The sequence below is a fragment of the Pithys albifrons genome, chromosome 13 (genome assembly GCF_047495875.1).
Source record: "Pithys albifrons albifrons isolate INPA30051 chromosome 13, PitAlb_v1, whole genome shotgun sequence".
NCBI classification, from domain to species: Eukaryota; Metazoa; Chordata; class Aves; order Passeriformes; family Thamnophilidae; genus Pithys; species Pithys albifrons.
Genome location: NC_092470.1, coordinates 6,233,883 through 6,254,058, shown reverse-complemented (window position 1 = coordinate 6,254,058; position 20,176 = coordinate 6,233,883). Strand labels below are relative to the sequence as shown.

General features: G+C 47.5%; 1 protein-coding gene across 1 annotated transcript in view; it reads left to right on the top strand.

Annotated features, from left to right (window-relative positions):
• The window catches only part of CSNK1G1 (casein kinase 1 gamma 1), a 94,853-nt gene that overhangs the window by 25,405 nt on the left and 49,272 nt on the right, over positions 1-20,176 (top strand). The window contains 2 exon segments of the mRNA XM_071568235.1: positions 14,679-15,008; positions 15,011-15,094. Of these exon segments, the coding sequence (XP_071424336.1) occupies positions 14,942-15,008; positions 15,011-15,094 (151 nt within the window). The 5' untranslated portion in view covers positions 14,679-14,941.

The window sequence follows — 20,176 nt, the reverse complement described above, 5'->3', positions numbered from 1 at the left end:
CTCTACATGCCTACCATGAAGTTTTGGTATCACTTAAGCAGGAGATGAGTTGAATGTCCCTTTTTTTTTTTTTAGTAGGATGTGAGACTGGTGCTTGAAGTAGCACCTTGAACCCCTTTCCCTTCAACACTTGTAGATGATCGAGTATTAAACTTGTTTCTGTGTATCTGAGTGACTGTAAGATCAAATCCAGAAGCAACCCAACCTAATGAGTGGCATCTTTGCCCATGGCAGGGGAAAAAGATGAGCTTTAGGGTCTGTTCCAACCCAAAACATTCCATGATTCCAGGAGTCTCTGAAACACTGTACATACAAAGCTTTGACTCACACCCAAACTCTGGTTTAAACAGAGCTGGGAGAGCTAGTTTTGAGCTGTGCATGGGTGCTTGATCTCAGTGATTGCTTTCCTGGGAAAGAAAACCACCACCAGGAAAACTAAAGCTTAATAGCTGAGATTTGTATCTGATTGCCATGAAGATTCAGGTATAAGCTGCTTTCTTATGTGTAAACATGAATTGGGAAAGCAGTATAACTGACCTGTCCTTAGAACAACCAAACTCCAGTGCTAACATGCACTTACTGCAGTAATCCAGGGGATAATTCCTGGAAAAGGCTGTAAAATCTTCATTCTCCTTTGATTTTCCCAGCATGTGTGTGTGTTAGGGTTAGGGTTAGGTCAGAGGGTCTGTGGGCATCGTCACCTGTATTTGGTGGCATTTCAGGGGACACCAGAAGAGCTGGTTCCTGGAAGTGGCATCTCCTGTTTCCTGTCAGAAGTCCTTCCATGTGCCCTGTGGAAGAGGAGAGATCAGCTGCAGACAGGGACTATCTGACCTGCTTCCTGGCCAGCTGGCAGGTGATGGTGAACGATTTCTACAGGCAAATATATGGTTGTTGTCATCCTCTCTTCCTCAAGCATCAGCAGAGGTTTGCAGGGCTGTAAATCAGTTCAGACAGTGTAGGTAGTGAAGCAAAGTCCCCTGGAAAGGTGGTGGCAGCTGTTGGACATTCAGTGCTTTATAGAGGTGGTCAAGCAATGATCCATCTCAAACAAGGGTTTGACCACACTGAAGTAGATTGTTCCCTTCTCTGTGTGCAGCTTCCCCGTGTCCTGAGACACATCCTGCAGAAAGATGGTGGCTGAGAGTTTGTTTTCCATTTTAATGTTGTCTTCAGATGCTGGGAAGTCCAATTTTTAACATTTCCTATAACAGATGACAGATGTCAGATGGCCCTCAGTTTCCTTCTCTCCCAAACTTTCTTCTCCAGGTGAATGAGTATCAAATCTGGGCAGTTTCTGTTACAAAACAATGTTCTCCCCGTTCTTGTTCTCTCACCCATCAATGCAAATGGAAAATAGTTAAAAAAAACCTTTATGATATAGATGTCCAAGTTGGCTGAAATTGTATCCAGCGTTGCTTTTTCTGAGATGCTGTCTTTGGGGACACAGTGCTGCGAACAAGGATGGTGGTTAACCTCAAATGAGCTCTGAAGGACACAGGTTCGAGGAGGAGATGAGCTGCCCTGTGTGACACAAAGCTGCAGAGCTCCATTCTGTGAGCTGCAGGTATCAGGAGGCTGCACAGATTGTCATAGAAGCTGGAGAAATGTAGTCAAGTGGGGAAAATCCATCCAGCACCATTTAATTGATGATATCACAGGTCATGAAACAGTCTCCAAGTCCTTTGCTCCGACACAGAGCATCGCTGTGCATTTCCTGTGCTCCTGTGATCTTGGCTGGATGTTGCTACTGGCCACCCAAAATGGAATATTGTGTCAAATGTGATTGACCCTCCACCTGCACTCCCACGAGCCAGGCTGGGAGAGCTCAGGGGGTTCACATGGAGAAGAGAAGGCTCCAGGAGACCTGAGAGCCCCTTCCAGTGCCTAAAGGAGCTCCAAGAGAGTTGGAGAGGGACTTTGGACAAGGGATGGAGGGACAGGATAAGGGGAAATGGCTTCCCACTGCCAGAGGGCAGGGTTAGACGGGATATTGCGAAGGGATTCTTGGCTGTGAAGGTGGGGAGGCCCTGGCTCAGGTTGCTCAGAGAAGCTGTGGCTGCCCCACCCCTGGAAGTGTTGAAGGCCACGCTGGACAGGGCTCGGAGCAACCTGGGATAGGGGAAGGTGTCCCTGCCCATGGCAGGAATTGGAATGAGATGGTCTTTAAGGCTCCCTCCAACACAAACCATCCTGTGAAACACATGAATAGGTTAGAAATTTCCCAAAGGGGAGAGTGCCAACACATAAGTCTAAATCCTCAGGGAATGGAGGAAAATCCTTGCTTTTGTTAGCTGCAGGACTTCACTTTGTCCATACCAGGGGGTATTTATAGTTTTTATGGCAGTGCCTTGCCTTTCCTTCCTAATAGATTGCTGGACCACAAGTGGGTGGCAGATTTGTTTGTTTTGGCACAATATTCCCTTTCCATGGGCACGTCTGGAGTTTACAGCAAACAGAGGAGCCAGGCTGTGAACTGTGCAAAGTCCTCAACATGAGGCAAAGGAGGGAAGCAGGAAAAGCTGTCATGTAAAATTACCTCTCCAAAACTGCGACATCTCTTCAGCCGCTTTCCCTGCTGGTTTACAGGCCGTTGCCTTAAGCTGACGTTGCTCCATCGGATGCACCGTGAGCTTGAACGTTTGTGTCAGCGCTGCCTGTTCCCGCCACGCGCTGACACTGCTCAGAGCTGGATGTGCTGTGGGTTGGGAATCCAGTGTCCTCCTTCAAGGTGTGGAAGAGCTTCAGTGGAGATTCTCTTCTGCCACTGGGGAGTTCAGATCTGAATGGAAGTGACCAAAATGGAGAGGTGATGTGGCATAAAAAGGTGGCTGAAGTGTTTGCTCACTACCTGTGAGTGCCTTATTGACCAGAGAGTTCAGGTGCAGGCAGATAAAGGGTTATTGGTGGTGGTGGTGGCAGAGGTTGGTGTGAATTCAATCTGCTGCCATAGCCTTGGCACAGCAGCATCACCCAATAACTGGCTTTGATAATGAAAATAAATGTGCTGTGGAAGCTGGATATGGCTTTGGAGTTAGTTTTGTGGCTTGAAAAATCATAAATCATAGAATATCCTGAGTTGGGACTCACAGGGATCATCAAGTCCAGCTCCTGGCCCTACACAGGACACCCCAATAATCCCACTCTGTTCCTAAGAGCATTGTCCAAACTCTCCTTGAGCTCTGTCAGCCTTGGTTCTGTGACCACTGCCCTGGGGAGCCTGTTCAGTGCCCGACGCCCCTCTGGGGGAAGAACTTTTTCCAAATATCCAGTCTAAACCTCCCCTGACACAGCTTCATGTTGTTTTTCTTGGGATGAAGAGGTTTTGGGGATTACCTGATGTCCTTGCAGACATTAACACCCTCTTGGTGTTGACATTCTCCATCACCTGGTGCAAAGGCAGGTGATGTCTGAGCACCCCTGTTTGTCAACCTGTGTTAAGAGTGCGAACAAGAAAGGGGTGGTGATGCCTCATACCAGGCTGATCCTTCCCAAATTTAAACTTGTCCCATCACTGGGAGCTTAAAGGGGGAAATTTGATGAGTTTGATGGTGCATGAAAGCCCATGTGTGAGATGGGTGGGCACAGGCAGAAGATACCTCCAGAGCTTCTGCAGATTGTCACTGTGAGAAACCAGAGGGTGTTTGTTGCCATCTCTGATGCTGCTTGTGCCACCCAGGCATGTCCTGGTGTGCTGGGTGGTTTCCCAGGGGTGCTGATGTGAAATGGCTGCATCTCCTGATGCTGCTCCACCTGTCTTAGTTCATGGTCCTCATCTCAGGGTGATTTTACAAAGAATCTTCACTTGAGAATCACAGGTAGGAAAATGACAGGTATGGGAGGGTGCTTCCTACTCATCTGGAAGAATCTAAAACACCCATCCAGCATGTGAAGGCTTTCAAGGCGCTGACAACTTGCTACCTTGAGATTTGAGGAAGAAAACCCTTGGAAAATCAACCAACAATAGAAACCTTCAAGTACTGTGATTTTTTTAAAGCTGTGTAGCTGCTCTCTGGAGTATCGATGGCTTCTGCTTGGCTTCCCCTGCAGGCGGGTGTTCCGGGCACTTCCGTGCCACATTGAGGAAGGAACTGGGCACAAACATTTACTTTCTGTGAACAAACGCAACTGTCTGACTGTGTACCTTGGGATTAGGGTGCCTGATGGCTCTGCTGAGGAAGTGCAGGTTTTTATGGATGAGGTTTGTGTGGGTGCAGCCACTGGCAGACACAGAATGAAACCAGTAACCAAGGCTGGACCTTGCCCTGGGGAGGAGGTGGCTCCTCTGCCAGCAAACTGAGCGACCTTTGCTTTGTTTAGAAATAAATGAAGAAAAATAAAATAAATGAAATTTTAAAAGGCAAGACAGCATCTAAACATCTTCTGGCTCTCCTGCAAGGGAAGTTGTGCTTGTCCAGTGGGTATTTTGTTTGGTCTACAGGTAATTCCTGGCATCTTTCAGTGATGTGGGCAATGCAGATCCAACTCTTCTGACAGCTGAACTGTTTCATCAGGACATAGAGCTGGGAGATCCGAACAGGGGAGTCCTAAATCTCAGAGAGAAGGGAAAAGGTGGTTCTTTATGTACTGTGAGGATGCTGCCCTGTGGGATAGGTAGGGTTTTTTTGGACTGTTTTTTGGGGCTGCAGTGTTGACATGGAGTTTTTATAATGCCATAACAGGAAGGGAAGACAAATTGCTGCGAAAGGCTTCAGGCTTTGAGTGTAACAGTGCCTTAAATATTGACTTCTGTCAGCTTTTAATGGAAGTAATCTATCCCCATGCAAACCTTCCTCTACTGAAAACAAAGATGGGAGAGAAGAATGTGCTGGCAGGGGATCAGGGTGCTGGCAGCAGCGGTGAAATTTGTTTGCAGGGGCTGAAGCAACATATTTATTAAGCACAAATGAGCAGGATTTATTACTTAGGAGTCTTGGTTCTTACCTTCTCAGCTCCCTTGTGCTCTAAACCTCATAACCAGGTGCAGAGGTCGGTCACCCGTGTCCAACAGCAATTTGCCTCCAAATAAACAGCACATTAAAGGCTGGGGCAGGTTTCTCTCCCCATGTAGGTCTCAGGTATGTAGTTTCCTCTTCAAGGCATGGTTTAGTTGCAAGGAAAATATGTAGGTGATGTCAGTTGAATTCCTGCCAAATGTCTCGTTATATGAGGTGACAGTGTGGTCTGATCCTCTCTCCATGACTACTGGAAAAGACAGTGACTTCACATAAGGAGAAGTGAAGTTCAGGCATTAAAATGAAATTACATCTACATTAAGTCATAAAGTATCAACTTTTCTTGTGTTTCCCCTTCGTGTGCTCCACCTCTCTCCTTTTGGCATCACCATCACTATTGCTTTAAGAGATGCTGCAGTTCCAGCTCACCGTCTCTTACATCACTGTGTTTCCAGTTCGTTCCCCAGCTCTTACGAGGAGTTTCTGGTGATGAGCAACCCAGAGTTAAGTCTGTTGGGCAACATTGAGAGTCTGTGGGATGGAGTGACACAGACTTGGCAGAGTTGTCCTCTTCCCCATTTGCTATGGGACATTTGGGCTTTGCCTGCCAGGCCAGGTCTCAGTGTTTAGCTGCACAGAACATACTTGTGCCTTCTACTTACCTAAACTGTTCTTGGACATGTTCTCTTCTTCTGCGTTTCTCTTTTTCCCCTCTCTTCATATGAGGCTTTGTGCTGGAACAACTGCTTGAGTTCCTGTGGGGTCATACTCACATTACAGAAGGACAAGGACACCTCTTACGGCCAGATGTGCTTTGGCTGATGGCTGCTGTTCATCCCTGCAGGGCTCACCTGCTGGGCTGCATCTTCCTTTGGCACTCGGTGCCCTAACCCTCGCACTGAATTAGGTACTTGTGTGAAACTGCCTTTCTGAGGGCACCTCATTCTGATGTGCCTGTTGCACGGAAGTGGAATTTTCTCCAAGGCTTTGCTGCTTTGTAGTGACCCTTGGACACTGAGAGAGCCCTTACACCTGTGTTTAGGGCCCAGTGCTGCAAGAGGCCAAATGTTCTCTTGTCTCCTGAGCCATCAGGTAAAAACACTGAGCACCTGATGGTTCATCCTGAATCTGGCCTGTGTTGTCTGAAAATCTCATTTTAAGGAGCTGATAGGAGGCCACAAAGAAACCATTCTCCTTGTTTGTCCTCAGCTTTTTGAGGTGCCCTGGGTATTGATGGGACAGAGAGGCAGCCTGTTCCCGTCCAGCAACCACAAGCCAAGCCTGGGGACCTGGAGCTCTTCTCAGGCTGGGATACAGAGAGCCTCCACCTGAATCCCCCCTCGTTGCTGGTCTATAATGACACTTTTTATGGATACTGGGTGGGACTTGACATGAATATCAAGTGTCCTTCCACAGGGGAAACACCTGCTGAGTGTCTGCCCTGGACACGTGGCCAGATGCCTCTCAGCACCTCAGGGCTGTCTGTTGGGCTCCACTACCACCCTTGCCATCAAGGGTCTTTCGTTTCCTTTGACCCCATCTCCTCAACTTCAAAAGGCCTTTTCTTCTAGGAAGAGGCTTTTCCCCACCCCACACACACGTTCACACTGTGAGAGCTGTGTTGGCTCTGAACTTGATAACTTGCTTTCCTTTCTGAAAGCAGAAAAAAGGCACTTCATGGTTTGGATACTGCAAAGGTTTTTCGGGCTGTTTTTTGTGTTTAGCTGCCAAATTCACCAGTCTTTTCAAGCTCTTGGAGCCTGCCTGCAATTCATTCTCCAGGCTGCTTTTCCTTGCCAGGCAGTGTGCAGAGAAAACACTCGTGGATGATTGAGGTGCATCTGTGTTACATTAGGCTGTAAATCTGCAAAATCACTTTTGCTGCCAGTGATCCAATGCTGCTCCAGAGCCTGGGCTGCCATGGTGGTCTTGGGGAGGACATGCTCGTCATTGACACCAGTAACTGCAAACTATATCCATCAACCACCATGGATGCACCTGAACCCTCCTGGTGTGGGTCATTCCTTGAGGATCGATGCACATGGCTGTCTAGAAGTCATCTTTGCCCCTTTCTTCTTCAAATCCATTGCCTGGAAGGAAGGGGATGGTGCACCTCTTTCTGCTTTTAAGCATTTTAAGATGAAATTAAAAATACAGGTGTATGAGATGCTTGGATATCAGAGAAGAGAATGTCTTCAGGGTTCTCATCCTGCCCCAGGTCTCTTGCAGACCCTTTGCTGCTGTCAGTTTTTTCCTCATTTCCTCTGTAGCAACCCCATAAATCTCTCTTCCTGCTGGAACCTGATCTTACAGGGCTTCACACAACCTGTTTTGCGAGCAGAGCTGATATCCTGACCATCAGGCTCTTTGAAAAGCCTTTCAAAAATTGGACTTGCTGATCTTGGAGGTCTTTTCTGATTTTAAAGTTTCTGAGTGTTGGATTGTAAAGCTGGGGTGGGTTACTGTAAAATCAGGAGGTAGATCTCAAAACTGCTGGTGGTGTGAGGGTTCCCTCCCATGGCAGGGGCTGCAGGACCCCCCAGGGTGCTAAGGGTGCTGGGGCTGGTGCTGGGCAGGCTCAGCGTGTGGGCTGAGCACCTGCTTTGATTGGTGCTGCTGACAGCAGGGCTTTGGCTCTCTGGCAGGCTTTTCTGCAGAGGATTGGTGTCTGATGTTCTGCTCAAGCCTCAGAAGGTAGAGTGAAGCTGATCTGGCAGTTGTTTTTCAGTGTTTTCTCTGCCCAGCCTAAAGAAAAAATGAAAATATGCAGAGCTCAGGTTTCATTAGGGGATTTTTTCATTTTATTCAAGTGTTCAACTGTTCCTTTAGCTGCTCCAGGATAATCCACCTCTTCACAAACAGCACTAACCCTCTTTTTCTGTCAGATTATGGTCTCTAGTGCTTTGTTACATCCATAGGAATATGAATCCGTGGCTGCTGCCGCGTGTTTGGCTGGGACTCAACTGGGGAAGAGAAGTCGATGGATTGAGCTCAGTCACAAACCACTTCCCTGGAAAATGCTTTATGCTTTGTTTTGACTCTCCTTGTGTGGAAGATTTAAATTGCCAAGTAAAATTTCTTTTCTCCTCCCTACAATTGCTGGTTTCCATGCTGAGCTTGTGCGGAGGGGATTGAAAGCAAAGTTCAGAAATGAATTTAGAGAATGGGTGCTTGGATTGCTTTCGGTGAAAGGATCAACCAAGACCCACTTGAAAAAGGAACTTGCCAACATATTTAGTTGAGGATTGTACAATTAATGTATTTTAGCACCTTCAAAAGGTCTTCAAGGAAAAGGTCTCACAAAAGTTCATTTTCTCTCAGATGGAAAAGGGGGTGAGTTTGTTTGGGTTCATCCCTGTCCATAAAAACTGTAATTGGAGGAAGTCACCTTGACAGTCCTGGGCATTCATGAGTAAGGAATGAGAGTAGTGATCTGTAGTTGTCCATCCTTCTCCCTTCCCAGCAATTTAAACTTAAATACCATGTCTGTGCCTCCTGAACAAAACCAACTGCACAAGCTGAAGATTAAATCGCTGGGTCAAGTGATTCAACAGGAGCAGTTTGTAATGTTTAAAAGGCATCTGCAGCCTTCAGAGGTGGGAACAATCTTGCAAGTGTGGGGCATCTGACGTGACGTGCACCTGCTCACCATAGTCTGCAGCCAGCTTTGTCAGGGCTGTTCCCAGCCTGAAACTGCCACAGAGAATTTTGACCTACTTTTTCAGTTTTTCTGTTGTTTTGCACAACATCAAGGACACTGAAACCAGGTCAGTCTAGTGCTGGTTGGAGAAGCACAGATAAATGCTGATCTCTTGTGTGCAGGTGCTGCTGGGGTGTAGGTGGGGAGATGAAATGCATCTCCTGGTAGAAGACCCTCCACAATAACCAGAAAGCTCTTGAGTGGGAGAGAAAAAGGAAAAAAAAAAGATTTCTCATGGCTGAGTGGAGAAAGCATTCAGCCTTGAATCCTCCCTTCCTTGGCTTGTGAAGCACCAGAGCAGGGTCCTCTTCCAGGTCGGACCAAGAGTGTTAACCTGCTGGAGGACAGGAAGGATCGTCAGAGGGATCTGGACAGGTTGGATTGCTGAACCAAGGCCAGTTTTACGATGTTCAACAAGACCAAGTGCCGGATCCTGTGCTTGGGTTGCAACAACCCCATGGAATGCTCCAGTCTTGGAGTGGCTGGAAAGTAACCCAGCAGGAATGGACCTGAGGGGGCTGGTGACAGCTGCTGGACCTGAGCCCAGGTGTGCCCAGGTGGGCAAAAGGGCCAACAATATCCTGGCTTGCACCAGCCATAGTGTGGACACAGGCCCAGGGCAGTGACTGTCCCCTGTGCTGGGCACTGCTGAGGTCACACCTTGAACCCTGAGATGAGCTCAGTTGGTTAAAATGTGGTTGTAATCATGCCAAGGTCATGAATTCAATCCCCTATGTGGGCCACTGACTTAGGAGTTGGACTCAGTGATTCTTGTGGGTCCCTTCCAACTCAGAATAGTCTGTGATTCTGTGAGAATCCCGGAGTCAGTTTTGGCCCCTCACAACAAGAAGGACACTGAAGGGCTGAAGCAGGTCTAGAGAAAGGAATGAAGCTGGGAAAGGGTCTGGAGCAGCTGAGGGAGCTGTGGGGGCTCAGCCTGGAGAAAATGAGACTCAGAGGGGACCTTCTTGCTCTCTGAACTCCCTGAGAGGCGCTGGGAGCCAGGTGAGGATCAGACTCTTCTCCCAGGAAACAAGGGGCAGGATGAGAGGAAATGGCCTGCAGTTGCACCAGGGGGGGTTCAGGTTGGATATTGGGGAAAATTTCTTCATGGAAGGCACTGTGAAGGATTGGAACAGACTGCCCAGGGCAGTGGTGGAGCCACCATTCCTGTAAGTATTCAAAAACCACGTGGATGTGGCCCGCAGTCACATGAGTTAGGGGTGAACACAGCAGTGCTGTGTTAACTGTTGGACTCGATGATCTAAGAGGTCTTTTCCAACCTTAATGATTCTGTGATTCTAAGATAAAGTATTTGGTTATCTGTTCGTTTTTCTCCTCAGGAGCAGGGCACATCTCATAACTTACTTTCTTATGAGCAGAACAGCAGCTTTGCCAGAAGTAACAGGATAGTTTTGGGAAAAGAAAATTTTATTGAGATCTGTTGGAGGACAGAAGCAGAACAAGAAGTGGAATGTCATGAAAGGGATGAAATGAGGTGGAGAGGATGAGAAGGCGTGAAGGGACCTGAAGCCAGTGGGTTGTGTCCTTGTAGAAGAGAGCAGAGCAAAAGGTTTTACAGGAGAGTTCACTAGTTGTGTTTGAATAAAGGCAGAGCGGTGGTGCCTCAGAAGCTCTTACTGCACACGGTGAGGCAGAGGACACAAAGCCTGCTTGTTCCCCTAAATTTAGGGGTGTAAGCTCATAAAATGAGTTGGCAGATGCTGAGAACGTGAGTGAACACATCATATATGTCCTGGTTTCCAAATGTTCCTTGTTCTCCGCACCCTGGCTGCTGTCCCTGTTCCAGAAGGTGAGCCCTTTGTCCCAATCTGTGGCAAAGCAGGAGAGTTTTCTGCTGCTGAAGGCTCTACTTTTTTACACGGTCTGAGGGTGGAAGCTGGTGAGCTCATATCCGTATGTTTATGACATGTCAGTTGAAAGCCCTGGAGGATTTTCTAGGCTTTGAAGTCGTGTGGGAAGTGGCAGATCTTGTCTGGAAAGCACTGTCCAGATCAGGAGATTCACCAGATGTATTATACAGGCACATGGGGTGGGTGTTGGAAAACCCAGCGAGAAGGCACATGCCTTGTCCTGAAGCAATGATCTTGGAGGTGCTTTGAGGAATTGAGGTCCTGTGTCTGTAGACAGCAGGGTAACATCACTCATCCAACAGAAAACGGGGCTGTCTTGAAGGTCTCTTCTTAAAAGAGGAAAAAAGGAATTGTAGGGCTAAACTGCTGCTTGTTGGGGTGTTGTTCCATCTGCCAGGCATTTGCAGTTTGATTTCTGGTGTGTATTGACTCCTTTTCATGAATCAAAACCACACAGAGACCTGGACCAGATCTGCTTACTTTGATTTGAAGAAAAGGGAGTTCATTCACAAGTTCAGATTGGACAGATTTCTGAAATCATGCCACAAACCAAGACTTGGGCAGCTCTCATTCCTACCCTGGAAGGGTCTCCAGGGTAACTGAAGGAGATCAAAAATGTTTTGAGTGCAAGGGACGTGAGCTTCTACTTTGAAGGGTAGGAAGGGTAGGAACTTCTTCACACCAGCCTCTCATTTGCGTTGTACTTTCCTGTGGCTGCTCTCAAACTGAAGGGCTTCACTGGGTGGCTCTGAGTAGTGTTTGTGCCGTAACAACGAAGTCGTGAATGATCTGAGCCTCCCTCCCACCACTCTGTGCCACTGATCTCAGCACCAACAGCAGCTGCCTTCAAGTGCTACCTGGAAATGTTCAAGGCCAGGTAGGAGAGGGCTTGGAGCAACCTGGTCTAGTGGAAGGTATCCCTGCCCATGGCAGGGGGATAGAATGAGATGATGATCTTAAAGGTCCCTTCCAACCCAAACCATTCTGTGATTCAACACCATCTAGAAACTGGTTTATAGCTGTAGCACTGCAGTTTTATTGATAGAGTTGAGGTCATGACTTAGATCTTGGGTCTAAGTGTTTGAAAGTGTGTAGGACACAGAGCTGTTGGTTTTTATTTAGCTAACTGTGCTTCAAGTAATTTCCTTTCAAGCCAGTGTCTTTCATTAAATAACTGTTCCCGTGTCTCCAACTGTATTGTAGTGAAATGAACCCTGGAATTGGGCTGAGTCATCATTAGGGAAATATCTTTATGCAGCTCTGTTCAAATGGAAGTAACTTTGAGGAGCAATCTTGCTGAGTGGGTGGAAAGGTAGGAAGGGAAATCATTATGAAGAAGTTTGAATTGTGGCAGGAAATCATCCTGGTGTTCTGAACAGCCTTTAAATATTAATGTGACTGAATTCAAGTTGCAGTCTGGTCTTCATTCTTCTGCTGCTCCTCCTCCAAAGCCAAGTGCTTTGCTGGTGCTCAAAGGCCATATTTGTTGCCATATTTACTACTATTGTTTTCCATATGTAGTAACAACAGTGTAAGATCTGTGTGTGATCCCCCCATGTGCTGGCAGCTGGGCTCTGCTCATCTGCTGGGCCCTAATAAAGAGGTTCTCAAACGCTTGGTTCGCTCATCCATCACTGCTCTGAATTCCTGTTTGCAGGAGGCTTTCAGCCGAGAGAGGATGTTTAGTGTTTGCAGACTGTCAGGCGTGACCTTTCCATCCTTCTCCCCGGGGAGATCTTATCCAGATGGGGAGCGGGGGAGGGATGGAGGCAGAGCAGCTCATACCCTGTAACATCTTATTTCACAAGGCAGAAAATGTGTGGTGGGACTCTGTGCTTAACCTGCCTGAGGAGAACAGAGTTGATTGTCCCATCTGAGATGTGCTGAGCAAGAGGTAAACTGGGTGTATGTGCCCTTGCTAGAGATTTCTTTCTTGTTCCTTTTCTGAGGACTGCAGCTGTTGCTCATGGATTATCTAACCTTGATGAAAATAATGACTTTGGTCTCCAGGGGAAATAAATCTTCCTCTATGGCTTTGATGGGATCAAGTGTGTTTTCCAAAGTGCTGCTGTTTTTCACTCCTAGAATTCCTGTGTTCTGCTCATCTTTCTCAGGGGTCCAGCCCTAGAAGCACTCCAGCATCATAGAATTGTTTGGGTTGGAAAAGCCCTCTGAAATCATCAGGTCCAACCCATTCCCCTGGCATTGCCAAGGCCACAACTAAGCCATGTCCCCAAGTGTCACATCCATATGTTTTATTACACGGAAGTTGTAGCTTTAACTGAAAGTTAAAACAACATTTGGCTCAAATGGTCGGTGTCTACTTCTCTTGCCATAGCAGATAAAGACCAAAACTTCCCATGCTCCAGCTTTACCTTTCCAAAATTTTATCAGAAGCACCTAAATCTACTGGAGGTCATCCTCACATTAGATTTCAGTTCCACAGCAAAATTCCATAGTTTCACTGGCTGTCCTTCTCAATGTTGTTTGTTTTGAATTTGTTTTGGACACAGCTGTGCTTGTGTCTCCTGCAAGTACGTGGGGATGTCTCCAATGAAAAACCAGTTCATCCAGTTTGCTGGTAAACGGATGCTTCCTGCTTACCCATGTTCAGCTCTAAGTATTAAATCTTGAATTAATTTGAGGGATGAGTGAAGTTTGGTTGTATTAAATAATTCCTTGTGTATGAGCATCTCCAGCTCTCCTGTGTGAGCTGATGGTGCTGAATCACAAATGGTGTTTCACACGTTGCTTTGGAAGCGTGTTGGGAGCTTGACACTTCAGGTTTTGGGTCAATAGGGCTGAACTGGTGGTGTGGCTGGGACACAGAGGTTCTCAGGTGACGTGGTGATTTCCAGACCCCGCAGATGTGCTGCAGATACACTGTGTGATGTTTTCTTTGGGGATCCACCATTGGGCAGAGTGACAGGGAGAATTCCAGTACCTAAAGGGGGCCTACAGGAAGGCTGGAGAGGGACTTTTTGCAAGAGCCAGCTGTGATTGCAGAAGGGGGAATGGCCTTAAGCTGAAAGAGAAGAGATTTAGATTGGATACTGGGAAGGAATTGTTGGCTGTGAGGGTGGGGAGGCCCTGGCACGGGTTGCCCCCAGAGAAGCTGTGGCTGCCCCATCCCTGCAAGTGTCCAAGGCCAGGTTGGGCTAGGCTTGATGCAGCCTGATCTAGCGAAAGGTGTCCCTGCCCATGACAGGGGGTAGAATGAGATGATCTTTAAGGTCCCTCCCAACCCAAACCAGTCTATGATTCAATTATTATCTGTGATTTCAAGATCTTGGCTCTTGAATCCTTCACCTAATGTCATTGTAATGTCTGGTTTTCAACACCGTATTTTTGGGGAGAACTAAGTTCTGTAAGGAGTGTGTACTGTATGTGGCTGTTGCTTTCAGGAAACTTGCCTTTTTAAAAGTGATCTCACTTTGGCTACTAATTTTGGTCATATCTGTAATACAGACATTTCAATTAGCAAATATATCTGAGGTTGATTTCATGATCCTTGTGGGTCCCTTCCAACTTAGGTTATTCAGGATATTCTAGATCAACTTGAAAGAGGTGAAAGGAAGGAGAATTTCACTTAAGTGCTTCAGAATTTTCTTCTCTTGGCACCTTTCATTGGCTTTTGTGTAATACTTTATAAATGTGTGAAGTGAGAAGAAAACGAACTTTACACTTCTGAGTGGCTTTAAAGGTGGGATGTGATCTCCTCACAGTGTCCAGCTGATGTGCTGGTGTTGTTGGAATGGCTTTGGTTGGTGAGTATGATGTCAGTCCTGAAAACTCCAGTGGAATCACAGAATGGTTTGGGTTGGAAGGTCCTTAGAGCTTATGTCATTCCACCCCCTGCCATGGTCAGGGACACCTTCTACTAGACCAGGTTGCTCCAAGCCCCATCCAGCATGGCCTGGAACAGTTCCAGGGATGGGACACAGAGCAAGCAGTGGATGGGCATCACTTAGATCTCTTCATAATGTTGTGGCTTTTTATCAGAAAACTGTTAAGAAAATGGTAAAGTTCTCCTAGATCTGTTAAATTCCTCGAGGCCGGGAACGTTCCGGACATTGGCCTGTTGTATTTTTCTCACTTGGTATTTTAAAATAACGATTTTTATTTCACATATCTTCTTTCTTTCCCCAGGTAAGAAACCAAAAGCAACCTGCCTTTATTGAGTTCTCAAGAACATAATCGACCCCTTGGTACATTATCAAGATGCATTAGGAAGCTGGATCTGGTGCCAAAAGAACTCCATGAGTTTCCATGACTCTCTTGAACCCTGACGCTGATACTTTTGGATATAAATTTCTGTTCTAAGGAGAAGAGTGTGTACTCCAATTACTTTCTGCCAGCTTGCTGGCAGAGATATTTCACTAAAATCATGGACCATCCTAATAGGGATAAGGATGAAAGGCAACGGACGACAAAAGGAATGCCGGGAAGGAGCGGACACGGTTCTCGACCGGGCTCATCAACATCTTCTGGCGTTCTTATGGTGGGACCCAACTTCAGAGTGGGCAAGAAGATTGGGTGTGGAAACTTTGGAGAACTCAGACTAGGTAAGAAGTAACCATTTTAGTGGCCTGCATTATGCAAATTAGCATTTCACCACTGGAATATAAATACATAAAAACTTCCCCTGGCTCGAGAAACGCGTGCACTTGTCTCGTTTCCCAAGTGTCGAGCTGCCTTACCTGAAGCTTCTGACTCAGAAGATGTAACTCTTAGCATGATTTTGATTTGCATAAAGTCAAAGGGAATACACTGGAGAGGCCAAAGATGCAAATTTTGAACAATCCCAACAAATGAAGACTGTTCTCAGCGCTGAATGTCTTGCCTAAGGTGAAAAAAATCTTCTTAACTGTGTGAATTGCTGAATCTTGCTCTCAGTTTTTTGTTCATAAGCTAGAACATCCTTTTAAAGTGATGGGTGAGACTCTTTCCCAGCAGACTCCGACTCCATTCCACATCTTTCTCTAACCTCACTGCCCTAATTTCTGCCCCATCCTGCTCTCCTGGCTATGTCCTGTGTGTTGGACTGGCTGGTGAGGAACAGGGTGTGGGATTGGCCATCTGGCTCCGCTCAGCCAGCCCCACAGCCTGTGAATTTTCATGGGCTGTTGGTCTTCTAACCACATCTTGCAGCTGGTTGCCCAAACAGATGGTCCCACTAATGCATTGTTTGTTTAGGACAGCACAAGAGCCCAATGCAGAGCAGTGCATGGGGCTCTTAAGTCGTCCTAACCAAACAATGGTTGTGTTTTAAAAGAGGTGGGGGAAGAAGCACCAGTGTTGCCTCACATAACCAAAAGGTTATAGCACGTAACTGTTGATAGGATCTAAGTAGATTCCTGCTTGGAATCTATGTCATATTCAAATAACCTGTGTAATCTCTCACTCTGAGGTTGGGTTGTTGCATCTCCACAACGTGCTGCTTCTCCGCAGTGTGAAGATTAACCAGCTCCCTGATGGTGTGTCCCAGTACATGGGTAGTTTGGTTTCAGCATTACATCAGAGACGTTTTATTGATTCACAGGAGCAGAGATAAGGTGGAGAGAAACCAAGGGCAGGGACGGAAACTCCCACCTTCCTGCACAGAAGTGTAATTGGCAGCTGAAGATAAGTTTGGATCCTTACAGTGCTTTCCCAAATGGCAGGATCTCAGGATCCCCAGGGAGATGTTGAATTGCTTTGTAATCCAAGCTCTGCATTGAGATTCAGCAGCTGTGATGGATCTCTGCAGGTGTAGGCTCTTGGGTTTATTCAGCTGGTGCCCAAATCACAGATTCACAAAAAGGTTTAGGTGGGAACAAGCCTTAAAGCTCATCCCATTTCACTCCCTGCCACGGGCAGGGACACCTTCCACTAGCCCAGGTTGCTCCAAGCCCTGTCCAACCTGGCCTTGGACACTTCCAGGGATGGGGCAGCCACAGCTTCTCTGGGGGTAACCTGTGCCAAGGCCTGCCCACCCTCCCAGCCAACAATTCCTTCCCAATATCCCATCTAACCCTGCCTTGTTGTAGTGGGGTTCTATTCCCCCTTATCCTGTTCCTCCATCCCTTGTCCCAAGTCCCTCTCCAGCTCTCCTGAAGCCCCTTTAGGCTCTGGAAGGGGCTCTCAGGTCTCCCTGGAGCCTTCTCTTCTCCAGGTGAGGCCCCCCAGCTCTCCCAGCCTGGCTCCAGCCCAGAGGAGCTCCAGCCCTGGAGCAGCTCCGGGGCCTCCTCTGGACTCGCTCCAGCAGCTCCACGTCCTTGTGCTGTTGTTGCCCAGAGCTGGGGCAGCTCTGCAGGTGGGGCCTCACCTGAGGGGGCAGAGGGGCAGAATCCCCCCTTCCCCTGCTGCCCACAGTGCTGGGGCTGCAGCTCCAGTTTCCATGATTCTTTTTCACATTTCTCAAAATTTTAGCAGTACTGGGTTTGTGAGTAATGTACAGTTTCATAGCATGGTCTTTGGAGAAGAGATTTCACTTCTGAAAAAGTCAGTTGACAGAGAAATTCAGTTTTAACTGTGGAAATGCAATACCTGCTAGGTAAGTAGCTCTTTTGTTTTTAATAATACATGTATTGTTAATGGTGGTTAACAAAGAATTTGGGCAACAAGCCACACATACTGATAACAACAATTAGGTGTAAGGTCCTTCCAGGCACTCTATTACCCTTTTTTTAAACTTCTCTTGCTTTTTGCCTGTCACTATCACTTTAAGAACTCCTGTTTGCTCAAGTAGCAGCTATTTCTCTTGCACAGACTGGTGGTAATCATGGCTGGGGGGAAGGAGAAGGTGAAATCTGAGCGTACAAGTCTCTGATAACAGTTTTGTCCTGCGAGGATGAATGGTGTGCCCTCTGCTTTTTGGCTTTTTTTTATGTGGTTTAGGAGAAGTTAAACCTCAGTAACACAGGCAGAAAAACCCTGATAAACAAGGGGGAAAGATTTTTCCAATTCCCCAAAGAATTTCTCTATTTTCAGGTGTTGTGTTTTCTCTCCAAGCTGATCTTGTATCAGGAGCTGATTGTTCAGGGAGGAGGTGGCACGAACCTACCAAAGCTGTTTGCTGTGAATATCCAGCTCCCAGCTCAGGGCTGATCTTTCTTGCTGGAAATACAGATTGCCCTGGGGATAGGACATTTTTGGAGCATGTGGGAGCAGCACAGTTGGATCCCAGCCCACTGAGGAGCTGGGGTGGGGAGATGAGCACAAACCTCAGCATTTGATAGGAGGAAAGGGAGAAATGGCCACAAGTTGGTGAAGGGCCTGAGGGGAAGCTGTGTGAGGAGCACTTGGTGTGTTCAGCTGGAGAAGAGGTAACTGAGGGGAGTCCTCATTGCAGTTAAAACTTCTTGGGAGGGGCAGGCACTGATCTCTGCTCTGGGGGACCAGGGACAGGACCCAGGGAATGGCCTGAAGTTGTATCAGAGCAGGGTTAGGTTGGACATTAGAAAAAAGTTCTTCCCCCAGAGGGTGGTCAGGCACTGAACAGGCTCCCCAGGGCAGTGGGCACAGCCCCAGGGCTGCCAGAGCTCCAGGAGTGTTTGGATGATCCTCTGGGGCACATGGAGTGATTCTTTGGGATGGTTTTGTGCAGGGCCAGGAGCTGGAGTCAGTCACCCTTGTGGGTCCCTTCCAACTCAGTGTATTCTGGGATTCTGTGAAGTTGCACCAGGGGAAGTTCAGGTTGGATATTAGGAAAAATTTCTTCACTGATAGGGTGATTGAGCACCAGAGCAGGCTCCTCAGGGAAGTGTTGAAGTCACCATTCTTGGAAGTATTCAGAAAATGAGTAGACATGGCACTGCATGATGTGGCTTAGTGGGAATGCGGGTCTTGGACACTTCCAGGTATGGGGCAGCCTCACTTCTCCAGGCAACCTGTGCCAGAGCCTCACCACCCTCACAGCCAACAATTCCTTCCCATCTAACTCTGCAGTAGGACTCCCTCTTGCAGTGGCAAGCCATTCCCCTTTGTCCTGTCCCTCCAGGATCTTGTCCCAAGTCCCTCTCCAACTCTCTTGGAGCCCCTTTAGGCCATGGAAAGGGCTCCATGGAGACCTGGAGTTTCTCTTCTCCAGCTGAACCTCCCCAGCTCTCCCAGCCTGGCTCCAGAGCAGAGTGGCTCCAGCCCTCGGAGCAACTCCGTGGCCTCCTCTGGACTTCCTCCAGCCTAAACCTTCTTGCTCTAATACCAGCATTATCTGGCATTTCCAAGTATTTAAAAATTGCCATTAATGCAGCTTTTCTCCCTGCTTTGAGGGGGAAAAAATTTTTAGGATGGGCCAGTTCGGATCCATGTTTCGATTCCTCCCTTGATGAGCTGCTGCACTGAAGGGACTTGGGGACAAGTCCATGTTTTCATGTGCATCCAGAAGTCAGATGTCAGCATGATTCACACAGAGCTCTCATGAAGATTCAGCACATCTCAGCAGTGAGCAGCAAGCCCCAAACTAGCAAAAAGCTGCTTATTTTTAGGTTGCCAGGTCACAGCAGTTGGTTCAGATCTGGGAAGGTGCCCCGCTAAAGCAAGAACCACCCAGGCTGCAGTTTGAAGCCAGGAGCTCTGCTCCCAAACAAGTAAAACAATCAAATAAATAATTAAAGATGATAATAGCATCTGGTACTGGAGCTTTAGTTCCCAAATAACAAGGCATAACGTGAATATTGGATGAGAACAATGTGGGGGGTGGAGGGCAGGGATGAGAGTAGGTCCCGGGTTGGATCTACATGAGTTGGAGACATGTAGTCTGAAAGGGACAACAATCAGGCATGTCCTGAGGGCCCACAGAGTCTGCTGTCTGTGCAGATGCCTCACTTTGGAGATGGCTTACCTTGGGCTCCTCTGCTGCCTGCAATCTGTCCATGCATTTGCCACGTCTCACTGCCAGGCCTTGAGAAATCCACTCGGGGAGATTTCCCACGTGAATGCCAGAGACTTAATGCATCACTTCTCCTTTGGAATACGTAGTTTATAATTGTCAGTGAAACTCCCCAAAACTGAGGCATGGACTTACTCACTGCTCCATCCAAAGCTTTGCCTCAACTTGAAAGGCTTTTGTTAGCACAATTGTACGGATCATTTGTCATGCCAAGTTAAGGTGCAGCTTCTGTTCAGGGCTTGTTTCACTGCACAGGTCACTGTCTCCTGGGTGCCTTTGCTCTTCCATCCCAATCTGTGCTGCCTTGCAGGAGGAAAGAGGATAAACCATTGCACTTGGACAGTGAGACAATAAAACTGAGGGGTAGATCTCAGTCTGGAGCCAGTGGTGAGGTGTTGGGGGGTTGCAGAGCAGATACTCCAGTTGTATTTATGCTGCCTTCCCTCAGTGTCCTCACATCTCCTCCCCCCCACATTGGCTGCAGCCCTGGTCTGTCTCAGAGGGTGAACCAGTTTATCCCCACCTGCTTTTCCATCGATTTGGCCTTTCAGCCCTTTCAGTGCTTTCCAGTCTCTTGAGTATTCCTGATGAAACTGCAAACCTTCCTTTCTACCCTTTGTTTTCACTCTGGGCATAATATTATGTCTTTTACTGGAAAGAAATAGATGCAAAGCACTCTGTATGTCAGGGGTTAATGCTGGGGCTCAGCTTTCATCTCTGCCTGCAGAAACACCTTGCTGGGGGTATTTAACCTCCCATTTAAATGCCTGCTCTG